The sequence below is a fragment of the Bombina bombina genome, chromosome 4 (assembly GCF_027579735.1).
Source record: "Bombina bombina isolate aBomBom1 chromosome 4, aBomBom1.pri, whole genome shotgun sequence".
Taxonomy (NCBI): domain Eukaryota; kingdom Metazoa; phylum Chordata; class Amphibia; order Anura; family Bombinatoridae; genus Bombina; species Bombina bombina.
Window position 1 is genome coordinate 818,529,621 of NC_069502.1, and position 20,942 is coordinate 818,550,562.

At 41.4% G+C, this 20,942-nt stretch overlaps 1 protein-coding gene across 1 annotated transcript in view; it reads left to right on the forward strand.

Moving 5' to 3' along the window:
- The window catches only part of LOC128657104 (oocyte zinc finger protein XlCOF6), a 134,868-nt gene that overhangs the window by 118 nt on the left and 113,808 nt on the right, over positions 1-20,942 (forward strand). The window contains exons 1-2 of the mRNA XM_053711351.1: positions 1-22; positions 20,312-20,419. The exon at positions 1-22 is cut by the window's left edge and continues 118 nt beyond it. Coding sequence (XP_053567326.1) covers positions 1-22; positions 20,312-20,419 — 130 coding nt within the window. The remainder of the gene's footprint in view (positions 23-20,311; positions 20,420-20,942) is intronic.

Genomic DNA, 20,942 nt, shown 5'->3' on the forward strand with positions numbered 1-20,942 from the left:
GAGCTTCCTGATGCACACGGAGGTAAGCAGGACGTCACATGCATGTCACCTGGTGTTGTCATCAGAATGGGATAATGAACAATAAATCTCAGTGATCTGATCACTTAAAGGACCTAATGGCCGCTGAAGTTGTTTATAAGTTTATGTTAAGCAGTGTTTAAAAAACCGCTTTAGTCTCGTTAATGATTAGATCAGCATCAAGTCCTCACACTCAGCGTCAATCTCTGTGCTTAAATAGTCACTTAATGGTATGTAAGCTCCATGCACAGTATACATGGTATAACTACCAATCATCTTTTGCATATGGTGACATTCTCATCTTTAAAAATGGCTAATGCAGATTGTTTTTCTCACTTTCCATTTCATAATGTCTTGCACTTGTGTACTGGAAATGTACACCATCAGAATACTATTAACTTCAATATCCCTTTAATTAACTGAATATTTGCAGTTTAAATCATGGGTTTTAATAAGTTTATAGGCACAGAGCTGTGTAGTTACTATAATGTGTATGTGGTGCTGTTGGTCACATACAGGGAACACTAAATCAGGGGTTTAATAAGGTTTATATGCACAGAGCTGTGCAGTTACTATAATGTGTATGTGGTGTTGTTGGTCACATACAGAGAGCATTAAATCAGGGGGTTAATAAGGTTTATAGACACAGAGCTGTGTAGTTACTATAATGTGTATGTTGTGTTGCTGTCCACATACAGGGAACACTAAATCAGGGGTTTAATAAGGTTTATAGGCACAGAGCTGTGTAGTTACTATAATGTGTATGTGGTGTTGTTGGTCACATACAGGGAGCACTAAATCAGGGGATAATAAGTTTTATAGTTAAAGAGCTGTGTAGTTACTATAATGTGTATGTAGTGTTGTTGGTCACATACAGGGAACACTAAATCAGGGGTTTAATAAGGTTTATAGGCACAGAGCTGTGTAGTTACTATAATGTGTATGTGGTGTTGTTGTTCACATACAGCGAGCACTAAATCAGGGGGTTAATAAGGTTTATAGACACAGAGCTGTGTAGTTACTATAATGTGTATGTGGTGTTGTTGATCACATACACGGAGCACTAAATCAGGGGTTTAATGAGGTTTATAGGCACAGAGCTGTGTAGTTACTATAATGTGTATGTGGTATTGTTGGTCACATACAGGGAGCACTAAATCAGGGGTTTAATGAGGTTTATAGGCACAGAGCTGTGTAGTTACTATAATGTGTATGTGGTATTGTTGGTCACATACAGGGAGCATTAAATCAGGGGGTTAATAAGGTTTATAGACACAGAGCTGTGTAGTTACTATAATGTGTATGTGGTGTTGTTGTCCACATACAGGGAACACTAAATCAGGGGTTTAATAAGGTTTATAGGCACAGAGCTGTGTAGTTACTATAATGTGTATGTGGTGTTGTTGGTCACATACAGGGAGCACTAAATCAGGGGATAATAAGTTTTATAGTTAAAGAGCTGTATAGTTACTATAATGTGTATGTAGTGTTGTTGGTCACATACAGGGAACACTAAATCAGGGGTTTAATAAGGTTTATAGGCACAGAGCTGTGTAGTTACTATAATGTGTATGTGGTGTTGTTGTTCACATACAGCGAGCACTAAATCAGGGGGTTAATAAGGTTTATAGACACAGAGCTGTGTAGTTACTATAATGTGTATGTGGTGTTGTTGTTCACATACAGGGAACACTAAATCAGGGTTTAATAAGGTTTATAGGCACAGAGCTGTGTAGTTACTATAATGTGTTTGTGGTGATGTTGTTCACATACAGGGAGCACTAAAGCAGGGCTTAATAAGGTTTATAGACACAGAGCTGTGTAGTTACTATAATGTGTATGTTGTGTTGTTGTTCACATACAGGGAGTACTAAATCAGGGGTTTAATAAGGTTTATAAGCACAGAGCTGTGTAGTTACTATAATTTGTCTGTGGTGTTGTTGGTCACATACAGAGAGAATTAAATCAGGGGGTTAATAAGGTTTATAGACACAGAGCTGTGTAGTTACTATAATGTGTATGTGGTGATGCTGTTCACATACAGGGAGCACTAAATCAGGGGTTTAATAAGGTTTATAGGCGCAGAGCTGTGTAGTTACTATAATGTGTATGTGGTGTTGTTGGTCACATACAGGGAGCACTAAATCAGGGGATAATAAGTTTTATAGTTACAGAGCTGTGTAGTTACTATAATGTGTATGTGTTGTTGTTGGTCACATACAGGGAGCACTAAATCAGGGTTTAATAAGGTTTATAGGCACAGAGCTGTGTAGTTAATATAATGTGTATGTGATGTTGTTGGTCACATACAGGGAGCACTAAAGCAGGGGTTTAATATGGTTTAGCGCATGGATGTCAAACTCATTTGAGTCTCAGGCCATTTTCCATAAAAGTACAATTCACGTGGGCCACACACTTCCAGCATATCTTGCTGTTGCTAAACAAAGCAGTGGCATTTGCTATAACTGAATACATTTCAAAAGATTGTGTTCTGTAACTCCTAATTAACTTACTCTGGCTTGATGAAACGTGCTCTAAAGCTTTTAAGAAGGTGACACACACGCTCCATCTGGTTGTTCTCCCACAGAGTATGTGCTATTTTTTTCTATATCAGTCCTGTTCCGTGCGCACTCACAGTTTAGCTTACACATGCGCATAGTATAACATTTCTTCTGCTTTATAAATAGTGGATCACAATGCTGTCGGCATAGCGACACTCTGTTTATTTAGTGATAGACATATACATGTTGTAAATAATATAACATAAATACATATAAAATATATATTTATCAAATATAAAGTATGTGATTTTAGTTAAAGAGAAAATTATAGAAGGGAATAACTAAAAATGATGTGTGGAATCAGTGCTGCCATAGTAATGAACGCATATAAAGAAGTGGTGCATGTGTCAAATAAATCATTACGCACTTATCTGTTTTTGTGTTTGCTTTTTGTTTTTAATAACAATGTTACTCGTTAAAGACTGAGGGGTTTTAAAGTATGAGCATCCCTAACAGTAAACGCACTTGCTCTTTAAGTAATAAGCATATTATAATTATTATTTTTCATGGAGGTGGTGTGGGCCGCTCAAAATTAGGTTGAGAGCCGCATGAGGCCCGCGGGTCACCAGTTTGACACCCCTGGTTTAGAGGTACAGAGCTGTGTAGTTACTATAATGTGTATGTGGTGTTGTTGGTCACATACAGAAAGCACTAAAACAGGGGGTTTAATAAGGTTTATAGGCACAGAGCTGTGTAGTTACTATAATGTGTATGTGGTGTTGTTGATCACATACACGGAGCACTAAATCAGGGGTTTAATGAGGTTTATAGGCACAGAGCTGTGTAGTTACTATAATGTGTATGTGGTATTGTTGGTCACATACAGGGAGCACTAAATCAGGGGTTTAATGAGGTTTATAGGCACAGAGCTTTGTAGTTACTATAATGTGTATGTGGTATTGTTGGTCACATACAGGGAGCACTAAATCAGGGGTTTAATGAGGTTTATAGGCACAGAGCTGTGTAGTTACTATAATGTGTATGTGGTGTTGTTGGTCACATACAGGGATCACTAAATTTGCACTTATGCTTACTTAATTTATGGATAGCAGTCAAACAATCTTGTCACAACTTTATACAGACTGGTTTTAAATTCGGGGGGGGGGGGGGGCAGTAGAAGCTTCCTGTCAAACAGGACAAAATTACTTATAGGAAATATAAGATTTGAGGCAAAATTGCATGCACAATTTGTGGTATGCAGCTTTAACTAAGTTGAATAACCTGGTACTGGAATAGATGTACAGATAATAAAACAGAGAGAGGATTAACAATAGCAGATTCCTCTCTAATAGTAATACAAACATCAGTGGGGACAGATTATGTTCCATAGGACAGTGTAAAACAGATATACACAGATAATGAAAAACAAGTAGAGAGCTCTCTACATTAAACCCACAAAAAAACAAACTTACACTCTTTATAGCTTAGTGTTTGCACACTAAAAACCCCAAAGTGCAGACTGAAAAAGCTAAACAAATCAGCTCTTTGCATGAGTACTCACCCCTTCTTGCAACTAAATCCAAGATTTGATGCATCAAACTGGAAGATATACAGCCTCAGGCCTCAGCACTGCTTAGCTATACTGAAGCAGGCCTTAGAGTGTTTGAAAAAACACGGGACGTCTTGAGGGGGCTACCGATCGGTTTGAGGCCAATACTTTAATGATACAAAGAATGGCAAAAAAACAAACAATTTTTGTATTGGGCACAATAATAATTTAAATCCATAAAAAAACGCATCCCCTGCAAGACTGAAATGAGCACTACTAAACTATTTAGTGCACGGAGCAGCCAGCAGTTTTCTTAAAGAGCCAGACGCTAAAAGTGCAAAATATGTTTGCACAGAGCTGCAGAGTGTTATTAAAGCCATTTATTATTATTTGTAATGTTTTAAAACAGAATAAAGTATGCAGAAATGTCATGAGGAGAAATCGGGTAAGTCCCCTGGCTATGCTGTACCTGTGTTAAAGTACCTACAAATAGCCTCTGGGCTGTCTGTGTGCTAAGGTAAGGCACTTACCTTCAGAAACACTGCTCCACTGGCTTACCAAGCAGGATAAATCCTTACAAGAAAGACTGCTGTAGCTGTATTCAATAGAGAGCCCATGCAGAGCAGGTATTGGGTACCACAGAGGATTGCATTAGGAAATACCTATGTCCCTCAGGGAGAAGCTAAGGACGAGTCCCTGGGAAGCCTGAGGGTAGTTATAGCTGAAGTCCCATAGGGAAACACTTGTGCACATAACAGCGTATTCCTATGTCCCTGTATCATTTAGCTACTGTGAAGTCTATCTTCCTTGTGAATGATAAATCCTGGGGACTCTGTGTCTCACATTGGTCTGAGCTCACAAATTAAATCCATAAGCAAGTAGCAGGAACAACCTCTGTTCTCAACCTTCACCTACTAGGCCAAGAAAAAAACTAGAGAGAGATAGGAGGTATTTAAAGCTCTGGTATGGGGTTTTGACCTCCACCTAGGGGTGAGAAATATATCCTATATGTTATTTAGGACCGTGGATCATCATTGTTTTATGAAAGAAGCAATGCATTTTACAGTAACTTTATGACCATGACTAGCCTTGTTGTCTGCAGACTAAAGCTTAGATTGGCTTCTACAAATAAGGCAAATGGCGGGTGGCATTTGGCTATTGAAAAAAAATTGCAGTAAAAAGGATGTTAGACTTGGCTGAATGCTTTGAATACATCATTATATCTAGGATTTATTTAGGGCTACATTACAAGTAGATCATCACTTGAGCACAATCAATAGCACTTTTATTTTTGTGTTCATATTACAAGTTACAAGTAATATTTCAGCACTTAAGCTAAAGTCTATAGTGCACTTCTGCATGTTCATCACAAAATTAGACTTCTGTGGTGGCAGGTGGGAAAACTCATATTGGCTATGGCTCGAACACATACACACGTGTGCACATACTTACACATACAAACACATACACACGTGTGCACATACACACATACAAACACATGCACACGTGTGCACATACTTACACATACACACGTGTGCACATACTTACACACACACATACAAACACATACACACGTGTGCACATACTTACACATACAAACACATACACATGTGTGCAAATACTTACACATACAAACACATACACACGTGTGCACATACACACACACACATACACACGTGTGCACATACTTGCACACACACATACAAACACATACATTTGTGCCCTTTCCTAGTCCAGCACCTGATCATAGAATATATCCCTTTAAATCCCTGTTAAAACATGTATTTCAATAATAAACCTTTTTTTTTTTACATTTAATATGTATAAATATGTGTGAAATAATTTATTTTAATATATTTGTTTAAAGGTTTTGTTACACATATATTCAAACGTTTAAAGGGACACTGTACCCAAAACTTTAATTTCGTGATTCAGATTGAGCATGAAATTTTATGCAAATTTTGAATTTACTCCTATTATCAAATTTTCTTCATTCTCTTGGTATCTTTATTTGAAATGCAAGAATGTAAGTTTAGATGCTGGCCCATTTTTGGTGAACAACCTGGGTTGTCCTTGCTGATTGGTGGATAAATTCATCCACCAATAAAAAAGTGCTGTCCAGAGTACTGAAACCAAATAAAAGCTTAGATGCCTTCTTTTTCAAACAATTATAGCAAGAGAACGAAGAAAAATTGATAATAGGAGTAAATTAGAAAGTTGCTTCAAATTGCATGCTCTTTCTGAATTACAAATGAACAAATTTAGGTTCAGTGTCCCTTTAAGAGATAATAAAGGCAAAAATAAACTTTTGTGATTTAGATTGAACATGCAATTTTAAACAACTTTCCAATTATTTTCTGGTATCTAATTTGCTTAGCTTTATTGGTATCCTTTGTTGAAAAGCATACCTACATAGGTTCAGGAGCAGCAATGCACTACTGGAAGCTATCAGCTACTGTAAATGGTGGTTAATGCCTTTTGTCATTGGCTCACCAGGTGTGTTCAGCTAGTTCCCATTAGTGCATAGCTGCCCCTTCAGCAAACAATACCAAAAGATTGAAGCCACTTTGATAATAGAAGTAAATTGGAAACTATCAGAATCATTAAATATTTTTTTTTGGTTTAATGCCCTTTAACACGTTACTTCAGGCCTCTAAAAGCGCAGAATTTTTTCACAATATTTTGTAATGTGCTCAAGCCCAACACTTAAAGTCATGGTAAACTCTTCTCCTTTTCAAAATCGGATTGTTGTAATGAAGTTGCGCTGTAACTTACTTTTTAAAGGGACATTATACACTAGATTTTTCTTTGCATAAATGTTTTGTAGATGATCCATTTATAAAGCCCACACAGGGTTTTTTTTTGGGGGGGGGTTTAAAGTATAGTTTTGCATTTTTTTAAATAACATTGTTCTGATTTTGAGACTCCTAACCAAGCCCCAAAGTTTTAGGAGAATACTAATGTATTCCTCCTCTAGCTTGCTCCTGTTTGTGTAAAGGGTCTTTTCATATGCAGAGGAGGGAGTGTCTGGTATTTAGCCATTTCTCTTGTAAGATGTATCCAGTCCACGGATCATCCATTACTTGTGGGATATTCTCCTTCCCAACAGGAAGTTGCAAGAGGATACCCACAGCAGAGCTGTTATATAGCTCCTCCCCTAACTGCCATATCCAGTCATTCTCTTGCAACTCTCAACAAAGATGGAGGTAGTAAGAGGAAAGTGGTGAAATATAGTTAGTTTTTGTCTTCAATCAAAAGTTTATTATTTTTAAATGGTACCGGAGTTGTACTGTTTTATCTCAGGCAGCATTTAGAAGAAGAATCTGCCTGCGTTTTCTATGATCTTAGCAGAAGTAACTAAGATCCACTGCTGTTCTCACATATGTCTGAGGAGTGAGGTAACTTCAGAGGGAGAATGGCGTGCAGGTTATCCTGCAATAAGGTATGTGCAGTTTTAAGTTTTTCTAGGGATGAAATTGCTAGAAAATGCTGCTGATACCGGATTAATGTAAGTTAAGCCTAAATACAGTGATTTAATAGCGACTAGTATCAGGCTTACTATTAGAGATATATACTCTCATAAATGTGCAATATAAAACGTTTGTCGGCATGTTTAATCGTTTTTATATATGCTTTGGTGATAAAACTTATTGGGGCCTAGTTTTTTCCACATGGCTGGCTTGATTTCTCTTGTTAAGTGTAGTCAGTCCACGGGTCATCCATTACTTATGGGATTATATCTCTTCCCAACAGGAAGTTGCAAGAGGATCACCCAAGCAGAGCTGCTACATAGCTCCTCCCCTCACATGTCATATCCAGTCATTCTCTTGCACTCAACTAGATAGGTCATTGTGAGAGGTCTGTGGTGTTTTTTAAACTTAGTTTATTTCTTCAATCAAAAGTTTGTTATTTTAAATGGCACCGGAGTGTGCTGTTTGTTTCTCAGGCAGTATTAGAAGAAGAATCTGCCTGCGTTTTTTCTATGATCTTAGCAGACGTAACTAAGATCCACTAGCTGTTCTCGCACATTCTGAGGAGTGAGGTAACTTCAGAAAAGGGGAATAGCATGCGGGGCCCCCCTTCAAATGAGGTATGTGCAGTAAATTATTTTTCTAAGGAATGGAATTGACTAAGAAAATACTGCTGATACCAATGTAATGTAAGTTCAGCCTTAAATGCAGTGGTAGCGACTGGTATTAGGCTGATGAGTGTGTGTACACTAAAGTAATTTTCTAGGGAATGGAATTTAACTAAGAAAATACTGTTTATACTGAAGTAATGTATGAGCCTTAACTGCAGTAAAAGCGACTGGTAGCAGGCTTATTAATGACACTTCATAACTTTTAAAATGTATGTGCAAAACGTTTACTGGCATGTTAATCGTTTTTTGTGAGGTACTTGGTGATAAAACTTATTGGGGCATGATTTTTACCACATGGCTAACGTTTGTTTCTGCATAGAAACAGTTAACTGAGGTTCCCCACTGTTGTAATATGAGTGGGAGGGGCCTATTTTAGCGCTTTTTTTTGCGCAGCAAAAATTCAGTCAAAATCTTCCTACTTCATCCTCCATGATCCAGGACGTCTCTAGAGAGCTCAGGGGTCTTCAAAATTCATTTTGAGGGAGGTAATCAGTCACAGCAGACCTGTGGCAGTGTGTTTGACTGTGAGAAAAACGTTAATTGGGAAATTGTTATCCGTTTTTGGGTATTAAGGGGTTAATCATCCATTTGCTGGTGGGTGCAATCCTTTGCTAATTTAATACATTTACTGTGAAAATTTGGTTGCTATAACTAATTTGGTTCATTGTTATTTCAACTGTGACAGCTTTTTGTGCTTCTTAAAGGCACAGTAGCGTTTTTTATATTGCTTGTAAATTTATTTGAAAAGTATTTTCCAAGCTTGCTAGTCTCATTGCTAGTCTGTTTAAACATGTCTGACACAGATGAATCTGTTTGTTCACTATGTTTGAAGGCCAATGTGGAGCCCCATAGAAATATGTGTACTAAATGCATTGATGTCACTTTAAATAAAAGTCAGTCTTTACATGTAAAGAAATTATCACCAGACAACGAGGGGGAAGTTATGCCGACTAACTCTCCTCACGTGTCAGTACCTTCACATCCCGCTCAGGAGGTGCGTGATTTTGTGGCGCCAAGTACATCAGGGAGGCCCTTACAAATCACTTTGCAAGACATGGCTACTGTTATGACAGAAGTATTATCTAAATTGCCAGAATTAAGAGGCAAGCGCGATAGCTCTGGGTTAAGGACAGAGCGCGCTGATGATGGGAGAGCCATGTCCGATACTGCGTCACAATTTGCAGAACATGAGGAGGGAGAGCTTCATTCTGTGGGTGACGGATCTGATCCAGGGAGACTGGATTCAGAGATTTCTAATTTTAAATTTAAGCTTGAGAACCTCCGCATATTGCTAGGGGAGGTATTAGCGGCTCTGAATGATTGTAACACGGTTGCAATTCCAGAGAAATTATGTAGGTTGGATAGATACTATGCGGTACCGGTGTGTACTGACGTGTTTCCTATACCTAAAAGGCTTACAGAGATTATTAGCAAGGAGTAGGATAGACCCGGTGTGCCTTTTTCCCCTCCTCCTATATTTAGGAAAATGTTTCCTATAGACCCCACCACTCGAGACTTATGGCAGACGGTCCCTAAGGTGGAGTGAGCAGTTTCTACTTTAGCTAAGCGTACCACTATCCCGGTGGAGGATAGTTGTGCTTTTTCAGATCCAATGGATAAAAAATTAGAAGGTTACCTTAAGAAAATGTTTGTTCAACAAGGTTTTATCTTACAGCCCCTTGCATGCATTGCGCCTGTCACTGCTGCTGCGGCATTCTGGTTTGAGTCTCTGGAAGAGGCCATTCGCACAGCTGCATTGGATGAAATTATGAACAAGCTTAAAGCACTTAAACTAGCTAACGCATTTGTTTCTGATGCCGTCGTACATTTAACCAAACTTACGGCTAAGAACTCCGGATTCGCCATCCAAGCGCGCAGAGCGCTATGGCTTAAATCCTGGTCAGCTGACTTAACTTCTAAATCTAAATTGCTTAATATTCCTTTCAAAGGGCAGACCTTGTTCAGGCCCGGCTTGAAAGAGATTATTGCTGACATTACGGGAGGTAAGGGCCATGCTCTTCCTCAGGACAGGGCCAAATCAAAGGCCAAACAGTCTAATTTTCGTGCCTTTCGTAACCTCAAGGCAGGAGCAGCATCAACTTCCTCCGCTCCAAAACAGGAAGGAGCTGTGGCTTGTTACAGACAGGGCTGGAAAACTAACCAGTCCTGGAATAAGGGCAAGCAGGCCAGAAAACCTGCTGCTGCCCCTAAAACAGCATGAAGAGAGGGCCCCCTATCCGGAAACGGATCTAGTGGGGGGCAGGCTTTCTCTCTTCGCCCAGGCTTGGGCAAGAGATGTCCAGGATCCCTGGGCGTTGGAGATCATATCTCAGGGATATCTTCTGGACTTCAAGGCTTCTCCTCCACAAGGGAGATTTCATCTTTCAAGGTTATCAGCAAACCAAATAAAGAAAGAGGCGTTTCTACGATGTGTACAAGACCTCTTACTAATGGGGGACGGAACAAGGGCAAGGATTTTATTCAAATCTGTTTGTGGTTCCCAAGAAAGAGGGAACCTTCAGACCAATCTTGGACTTAAAAATCCTAAACAAATTTCTAAGAGTTCCATCATTCAAAATGGAAACTATTCGAACCATCCTACCCATGATCCAAGAGGGTCAGTACATGACCACAGTGGATTTAAAGGATGCCTACCTTCACATACCGATTCACAAGGATCATTATCGGTACCTAAGATTTGCCTTTCTAGACAGGCATTACCAGTTTGTAGCTCTCCCCTTCGGGTTAGCTACGGCCCCAAGAATCTTTACAAAGGTTCTGGGCTCACTTCTAGCGGTACTAAGACCGCGAGGCATAGCGGTGGCTCCGTACCTAGACGACATTCTGATACAAGCGTCAAGTTTTCAAATTGCCAAGTCTCATACAGAGATAGTTCTGGCATTTCTGAGGTCACATGGGTGGAAGGTGAACGTGGAAAAGAGTTCTCTATTACCACTCACAAGGGTTCCCTTCCTAGGGACTCTTATAGATTCTGTAGAGATGAAAATTTACCTGACGGAGGCCAGGTTATCAAAACTTCTAAATGCTTGCCGTGTCCTTCATTCCATTCCACACCCGTCAGTAGCCCAGTGCATGGAAGTAATCGGCTTAATGGTAGCAGCAATGGACATAGTACCATTTGCACGCCTGCATCTCAGACCGCTGCAATTATGCATGCTAAGTCAGTGGAATGGGGATTACTCAGATTTGTCCCCTCTAATAAATCTGGATCAAGAGACCAGGGATTCCCTTCTCTGGTGGCTTTCTCGACTCCATCTGTCCAAAGGGATGACCTTTCGCAGGCCAGATTGGACGATTGTAACAGATGCCAGCCTTCTAGGTTGGGGCGCAGTCTGGAACTCCCTGAAGGCTCAGGGATCGTGGACTCAGGAGTAGAAACTCCTCCCAATAAATATTCTGGAGTTAAGAGCAATATTCAATGCTCTTCTAGCTTGGCCTCAGTTAGCAACACTGAGGTTCATCAGATTTCAGTTGGACAATATCACGACTGTGGCTTACATCAACCATCAAGGGGGAACCAGGAGTTCCCTAGCAATGTTGGAAGTATCAAAGATAATTCGCTGGGCAGAGTCCAACTCTTGCCACCTGTCAGCGATTCATATCCCAGGCGTGGAGAACTGGGAGGCGGATTTTCTAAGTCACCAGACTTTTCATCCGGGGGAGTGGGAACTTCATCCGGAGGTCTATGCTCAACTAATTCATCGTTGGGGCAAACCGGAACTGGATCTCATGGCTTCTCGACAGAACGCCAAACTTCCTTGCTACGGATCCAGGTCCAGGGACCCGGGAGCGGCTCTGATAGATGCTCTAGCAGCCCCTTGGGTTTTCAACATGGCTTATGTGTTTCCACCATTTCCGCTGCTTCCTCGGCTGATTGCCAAGATCAAACAGGAGAGAGCATCGGTGATTCTGATAGCGCCTGCGTGGCCACGCAGGACCTGGTATGCAGATCTAGTGGACATGTCGTCCTGTCCACCATGGTCTCTACCTCTGAGGCAGGACCTTCTAATTCAGGGTCCTTTCAACCATCCAAATCTAATTTCTCTGAGGCTGACTGCATGGAGATTGAACGCTTGATTCTATCAAAGCGTGGCTTCTCGGAGTCGGTTATTGATACCTTAATACAGGCTCGGAAACCTGTTACCAGAAAAATTTACCATAAGATATGGCGTAAATACTTATATTGGTGTGAATCCAAGAGTTACTCATGGAGTAAGGTTAGGATTCCTAGGATTTTGTCTTTTCTACAAGAGGGTTTAGAAAAGGGTTTATCTGCTAGTTCATTAAAGGGACAGATTTCTGCTCTGTCTATTCTGTTACACAAACGTCTGGCAGATGTCCCAGACGTTCAGGCTTTTTGTCAGGCTTTGGCTAGGATTAAGCCTGTGTTTAAGACTGTTGCTCCACCTTGGAGCTTAAACTTAGTTCTTAAAGTTCTTCAAGGTGTTCCGTTTGAACCCCTTCATTCCATTGATATTAAGCTGTTATCTTGGAAAGTTCTGTTTTTGATGGCTATTTCCTCGGCTCGAAGAGTCTCTGAGTTATCTGCCCTACACTGTGATTCTCCTTATCTGATTTTCCATTCAGACAAGGTAGTTCTGCGTACTAAACCTGGGTTCTTACCTAAGGTAGTTTCTAACAGGAATATCAATCAAGAGATTGTTGTTCCATCATTGTGTCCTAATCCTTCTTCAAAGAAGGAACGTCTTTTGCATAATCTGGACGTAGTCCGTGCCCTGAAGTTCTATTTGCAAGCAACTAAAGATTTTCGTCAAACTTCTTCCCTGTTTGTCGTTTACTCTGGACAGAGGAGAGGTCAAAAGGCTTCGGCTACCTCTCTCTCCTTTTGGCTTCGTAGCATAATACGTTTAGCCTATGAGACTGCTGGACAGCAGCCCCCTGAAAGAATTACAGCTCATTCCACTAGAGCTGTGGCTTCCACCTGGGCCTTTAAAAATGAGGTCTCTGTTGAACAGATTTGCAAGGCTGCGACTTGGTCTTCACTTCACACTTTTTCAAAATTTTACAAATTTGACACTTTTGCTTCTTCGGAGGCTGTTTTTGGGAGAAAGGTTCTTCAGGCAGTGGTTCCTTCCGTTTAAAGTTCCTGCCTTGTCCCTCCCATCATCCGTGTACTTTAGCTTTGGTATTGGTATCCCATAAGTAATGGATGACCCGTGGACTGACTACACTTAACAAGAGAAAACATAATTTATGCTTACCTGATAAATTTATTTCTCTTGTAGTGTAGTCAGTCCACGGCCCGCCCTGTCTTTTAAGGCAGATCTAAATTTTAATTAAAACTCCAGTCACCACTGCACCCTATGGTTTCTCCTTTCTCGTCTTGTTTCGGTCGAATGACTGGATATGACATGTGAGGGGAGGAGCTATGTAGCAGCTCTGCTTGGGTGATCCTCTTGCAACTTCCTGTTGGGAAGAGATATAATCCCATAAGTAATGGATGACCCGTGGACTGACTACACTACAAGAGAAATAAATTTATCAGGTAAGCATAAATTATGTTTTTTGCCTAGAAACAGTTTCCTGAGGCTTTCCACTGTTGTAGTATGAGTGGGAGGGGCCTATTTTAGCGCATTTTTGCACAGTTAAAATTACAGACAGAGACATTCAGCTTTCCTCAGCAGTCCCCTGCATGCTATAGGACATCTCTGAAGGGCTCTAAAGGCTTCAAAAGTCGTTTATTGAGGAAGGTAGGGCCACAGTTGAGCTGTGGCAGTTGTTGTGACTGTTAAAAATTCGTTTTTTTTATCCGTTTATTGCATTAAGGGGTTAATCATCCATTTGCAAGTGGGTGCAATGCTTTGCTAACCTATTACATACACTGTAAAAATTTCGTTTGATTTACTGCCTTTTTTTCACTGTTTTTCAAATTTTGACAAAATTTGTTTCTCTTAAATGCACAGTACCGTTTTTTATATTTGCTTGTAAACTTGATTTAAAGTGTTTTCCAAGCTTGCTAGTCTCATTGCTAGTCTGTACAAATATGTCTGACATAGAGGAAACTCCTTGTTCATTATGTTTAGAAGCCATAGTGGAACCCCATATGAGAATGTGTAGTAAATGTATTGATTTCACTTTAAGCAATAAAGATCAGCTTTTGTCTTTAAAAATTTTATCACCAGAGGATTCTGGCGAGGGGGAAGTTATGCCGACTAACTCTCCCCACGTGTCAGACCCTTTGACTCCCGCTCAAGGGATTTACGCTCAAATGGCGCCAAGTACATCTAGGACGCCCATAGCGATTACTTTACAAGATATGGCAGCAGTCATGGATAATACACTGTCAGCGGTATTAGCCAGACTACCTGAATTTAGAGGAAAGCGTGATAGCTCTGGTGTTAGGTGTAATACAGAGCATACAGACGCTTTAAGAGCCATGTCTGATACTGCCTAACAATATGTAGAAGTTGAAGAAGGAGAGCTTCGGTCTGTGGGGGATATCTCTGACTCAGGGAAACCTGATTCTGATATTTCTACTTTTAAATTTAAGCTTGAGAACCTCCGTGTGTTGCTTAGGGAGGTTTTAGCTGCTCTGAATGACTGTGACACAATTGCAGTGCCAGAGAAATTGTGTAGACTGGATAAATACTTTTCAGTGCCGGTGTTTACTGAGGTTTTTCCAATACCTAAAAGGTTTACAGAAATTATTAATAAAGAGTGGGATAGACCCGGTGTGCCGTTTTCCCCCCTCCTATTTTTAGAAAAATGTTTCCCATAGACGCCACCACACGGGACTTATGGCAGACGGTCCCTAAGGTGGAGGGAGCAGTTTCTACTTTAGCAAAGCGTACTACTATCCCTGTCGAGGACAGTTGTGCTTTTTCAGAACCTATGGATAAAAAATTAGAGGGTTACCTTAAGAAAATGTTTATTCAACAAGGTTTTATCCTGCAGCCCCTTGCTTGCATTGCTCCTGTCACTGCTGCTGCGGCGTTCTGGTTTGAGTCTCTGGAAGAGGCTTTACAGACAACGACTCCATTGGAGGACGTACTTAACAAGCTTAGAGCACTTAAGCTAGCTAATTCTTTTGTTTCTGATGCCATTGTTCATTTGACTAAACTAACGGCTAAGAATTATCGATTTGCCATCCAGGCGCGTAGGGCGCTATGGCTTAAATCTTGGTCAGCTGATGTGACCTCAAAGTCTAAACTACTTAATATTCCCTTCAAGGGGCAGACCCTATTCGGGCCTGGGTTGAAGGAAATTATTGCTGACATTACTGGAGGTAAGGGTCATGCCCTTCCTCAGGACAGGTCCAAATCAAGGGCCAAACAGTCTAATTTTCATGCCTTTCGAAACTTCAAGGCAAGTGCAGCATCAACTTCCTCTGCTACAAAACAAGAGGGAACTTTTGCTCAGTCCAAGATGGCCTGGAAACCTAACCAGTCCTGGAACAAAGGCAAGCAGGCCAAAAAGCCTGCTGCTGCCTCTAAGACAGCATGAAGGAACGGCCCCCTATCCGGTAACGGATCTAGTAGGGGGCAGACTTTCTCTCTTCGCTCAGGCGTGGGCAAGAGATGTTCAGGATCCCTAGGCGTTGGAGAGTATATCTCAGGGGTATCTTCTGGACTTCAAGGCTTCTCCTCCACAAGGGAGATTTCACCTTTCACGATTATCTGTCAACCAGATAAAGAAAGAGGCATTCTTACACTGTGTGCAAGACCTCCTAGCTATGGGAGTGATCCATCCAGTTCCAAAGGAGGAACAGGGACAGGGATTTTACTCAAATCTGTTTGTGGTTCCCAAAAAAGAGGGAACCTTCAGACCAATCTTAGATCTAAAGATCTTAAACAAATTCCTCAGAGTTCCATCATTCAAAATGGAAACTATTCGGACCATCCTACCTATGATCCAGGAGGGTCAATATATGACTACGGTGGATCTAAAGGATGCTTACCTTCACATTCCGATACACAAAGACCATCATCGGTTCCTAAGGTTTGCCTTTCTGGACAGGCATTACCAGTTTGTGGCTCTTCCCTTCGGGTTAGCTACAGCCCCAAGAATTTTTAGAAAGGTTCTGGGGTCGCTTCTAGCGGTTCTAAGGCCGCTGGGCATATCAGTGGCCCCTTATCTAGACGACATCCTGATACAGGCGTCAAATTTCCAAATTGCCAAGTCCCATACGGACATAGTTTTGGCATTTCTGAGGTCGCACGGGTGGAAAGTGAACGAGGAGAAGAGTTCTCTGCCACCACTCACAAGAGTCTCCTTCCTAGGGACTCTGATAGATTCTGTAGAGATGAAAATTTACCTGACGGAGTCAAGGTTATCAAAACTTCTAAATTCTTGCCATGTTCTCCACTCTATTCAGTGTCCTTCGGTGGCTCAGTGCATGGAGGTAATCGGCTTAATGGAAGCGGCAATGGACATAGTTCCGTTTGCGCGCCTACATCTCAGACCGCTGCAATTATGCATGCTCAGTCAGTGGAATCGGGATTACACAGATTTGTCTCCTTTATTAAATCTGGATCAAGAGACCAGAGATTCTCTTCTCTGGTGGCTATCTCGGGTCCATCTGTCCAAAGGTATGACCTTTCGCAGGCCAGATTGGACAATTGTAACGACAGATGCCAGCCTTCTAGGTTGGGGTGCAGTCTGGAACTCCCTGAAGGCTCAGGGTTTGTGGACTCAGGAGGAGAAACTCCTCCCAATAAATATTCTGGAATTGAGGGCAATATTCAATGCTCTTCAGGCTTGGCCACAGTTAACAACCTTGAGGTTCATCAGATTTCAGTCGGACAACATCACGACTGTGGCTTACATCAACCATCAAGGGGGAACAAGGAGTTCCTTAGCGATGTTAGAAGTCTCCAAAATAATTTGCTGGGCAGAGAAACACTCTTGCCACCTATCAGCGATCCATATCCCAGGTGTAGAGAACTGGGAGGCGGATTTTCTAAGTCGTCAGACTTTTCATCCGGGGGAGTGGGAACTATATCCGGAGGTGTTTGCTCAATTGATTCATCGTTGGGGCAAACCAGAACTGGATCTCATGGCGTCTCGCCAGAACGCCAAGCTTCCCTTTTACGGATCCAGGTCCAGGGACCCGGAAGCGACGCTGATAGATGCTCTAGCAGAGCCTTGGTCTTTCAACCTGGCTTACGTGTTTCCACCGTTTCCTCTGCTCCCTCCACTGATTGCCAAAATCAAGCAGGAGAGAGCATCGGTGATTTTGATAGCGCCTGCGTGGCCACGCAGGACCTGGTATGCAGACCTAGTGGACATGTCATCCTTTCCACCTTGGACTCTGCCTTTGAGATGAGACCTTCTACTTCAAGGTCCTTTCAATCATCCAAATCTAATTTCTCTGAGACTGACTGCATGGAGATTGAACGCTTGATTTTATCAAAGTGTGGCTTCTCTGTCTGTCATTGATACCTTAATACAGGCACGAAAGCCTGTTACCAGGAAAATCTACCATAAGATATGGCGTAAATATCTTTATTGGTGTGCATCCAAGAATTACTCATGGAGTAAGGTTAGGATTCCCAGGATATTATCTTTTCTCCAAGAGGGTTTGGAGACAGGATTATCAGCTAGTTCTTTGAAGGGACAGATCTCTGCACTGTCTATTCTTTTGCACAAGCGTCTGGCGGATGTTCCAGACGTTCAGGCGTTTTGTCAGGCGTTGGTTAGAATCAAGCCTGTGTTTAAACCTGTTGCTCCCCCATGGAGCTTAAATTTGGTTCTTAAAGTTCTTCAAGGGGTTCCGTTTGAACCTCTTCATTCCATAGATATCAAGCTTTTATCTTGGAAAGTTCTTTTTTTGATGGCTATTTCCTCGGCTCGTAGAGTCTCAGAGTTATCTGCTTTACAATGTGATTCTCCTTATCTGATCTTCCATGCAGATAAGGTAGTTCTGCGTACAAAACCTGGGTTTTTGCCTAAGGTGGTATCTAATAAGAATATCAATCAAGAGATTGTTGTTCCATCTTTGTGTCCTAATCCTTCTTCAAAGAAGGAACGTCTTTTACACAATCTGGACGTGGTTCGTGCTTTAAAGTTTTACTTACAAGCTACTAAAGATTTTCGACAAACATCTGCTTTGTTTGTTGTTTACTCTGGACAGAGAAGAGGTCAAAAGGCTTCGGCAACCTCTCTTTCTTTTTGGCTAAGAAGCATAATCCGCTTAGCCTATGAGACTGCTGGACAGCAGCCTACTGAAAGGATTACAGCTCATTCTACTAGAGCTGTGGCTTCCACTTGGGCCTTTAAAAATGAGGCTTCTGTTGAACAGATTTGCAAGGCGGCGACTTGGTCACCGCTTCATACTTTTTCCAAATTCTACAAATTTGATACTTTTGCTTCTTCGGAGGCTATTTTTGGGAGAAAGGTTTTACAGGCAGTGGTACCTTCCGTTTAAGTGCCTGCCTTGTCCCTCCCTTCATCCGTGTACTTTAGCTTTGGTATTGGTATCCCACAAGTAATGGATGATCCGTGGACTGGATACACCTTACAAGAGAAAACACAATTTATGCTTACCTGATAAATTTGTTTCTCTTGTGGTGTATCCAATCCACGGCCCGCCCTGTCATTTTAAGGCAGGTCAAAATTTTAGATTAAACTACAGTCACCACTGCACCCTATGGTTTCTCCTTTCTCGGCTTGTTTCGGTCGAATGACTGGATATGGCAGTTAGGGGAGGAGCTATATAACAGCTCTGCTGTGGGTATCCTCTTGCAACTTCCTGTTGGGAAGGAGAATATCCCACAAGTAATGGATGATCCGTGGACTGGATACACCACAAGAGAAACAAATTTATCAGGTAAGCATAAATTGTGTTTTTCCCTGGGGGTTCCACCTAACCTTTTTAACAGTGCTAAATTGGGAGCTTCTAAGTAAGTTTTTAAATGGTTTTATACTGAATTTTTATATCAGTATCTGTCCATATTATTCTTTATAGTAGTGTCTATTACATGCAGTTATATGAAAATTGGTGTATACTGTCCCTTTAATGTAGATATGAATTTCAAATACCCCGCACTCCGCCGCCTACTTCTTTGTTCTCTAATCAGCACTCTAGCTACAGCAAAAGTGCCATATGGGGAGAGCGCTGATTGGAGAATAATTGAAACTTTTAGCTCACAGAAAAATTGACTTGTCGGCAGGCGGAACGTGTTATATTTACATTTCATATTAAAAAGTAAGTTATAGCGCATCTTCATTACAACTGATGAATTAAACTCCATCTAAAATATCACTAACATACCAGATCTGTTTTTAAAAAGGGGAAAGTTTACCATCACTTTAACTTATCAGTTGTAATATGAGCAATAGTAGGGTACCCTGCACTATCCCTTCAAAACAAAGGGCGTGCTAAATAAAAATGTCAGCCTTGTTAAGATTCTCTGGTAAACATTTTTTACCATACACTTGTAATACCAGATTGTGCTCTATACTTAGCGCAAGGTCGCACAAGTAACACTAACGGTTGCACTCCACTTGTGTCACAGGTGTGAATGTACATGTGTGATGTGCCTGAGTGACAAATGGTGACTGGTGAGTGTTTGAGGGAAGCAGAGCGCAGCTGAGTGTATGTGTGTAAAATGTGTCTGAGGGATGTAGAGTGAGTGTACATGTATGACATGTCTAAGGGGCACAGGCAAATTTATGTTAGTGACATGTCTGAGTGAATCAGGGCACAGGATAGTGTTTGTGTGTCACCTATCTGAAGGATACAGGGCACTGGTGAATGTATGTGTGTGATGTGTCTGACTGACTCAGGTCACAGGTGAGTGTGTGTGATATGTTGAAGGTACACAAGGCAACAGTGAGTGTATGTGTGTGACATCTCTAAAGGACACAGGCCGTAGATGCACATGTGTGATGTGTCTTGAGGGACGCAAAGCACTGGTGTGTGCCTGATGTGTCTAAGGGACACATGGCACAAGTGAGTGTATGTGGGTGATGTGTCTGAAGGACGCAGAGCACCGGTGAGTGTACATGTATGATTTGTCTGTGGGTCGCACAGTACAGGTGAGTGTACATGTGTGACATTTAGATATTACAGTTTCCTTGTGCAGTGCTAATGTGACCATATTTATATGATTTGTACAGGTAATGTTAAGCCTGAAATCACACTTAATACTGAACAAACAAATTATCTGGGTTTAAAGAGCCAACTGGAAGCTGTGAAGCAGGAAATCAGTAACAATATCAGTACAGGTGAGTGCACATGTGTGACATGTCTGAGTGATGCAGGGCACAGGTGAGTGTACGTGTGTGATGTGTCTGAGGGGCACAGGATACATGAGAGTGTATGTATATGATGTGTCTGAAGGATGCAGGCACATATGAGTGTTTGCATGTGACATGTTGGAAGGATGCAGGGCACTCGGCACAGATGAGTGCACATGTGTAACATGTTTGAGGGATCTAGAACATAGGTTAGTGTATGCTTCTGATGTGTTTAAGGGATGCAGGGGCTAGGTGAGTGTACGTGTGTAACGTGTCTGAGGGATGCAGGGCAAAGGTGTGTGCACGTTTGTATTGTGTCTAAGTTAAACAGGGCACAGGTGAGTGTACGTGTGTGACATATCCAAGGGGGGCAGAGTACAGGTGAGTGTACAATTGTGATGTGTTCAAGGGATGCAGGCCCCAGTTAAGTGTATGTGTGTGACATATCTAAGGGACGCAGGGCACAGATGAGTGTCTGCCAATCCCCAAGTCTTCAGTATGTTGCTCCTTA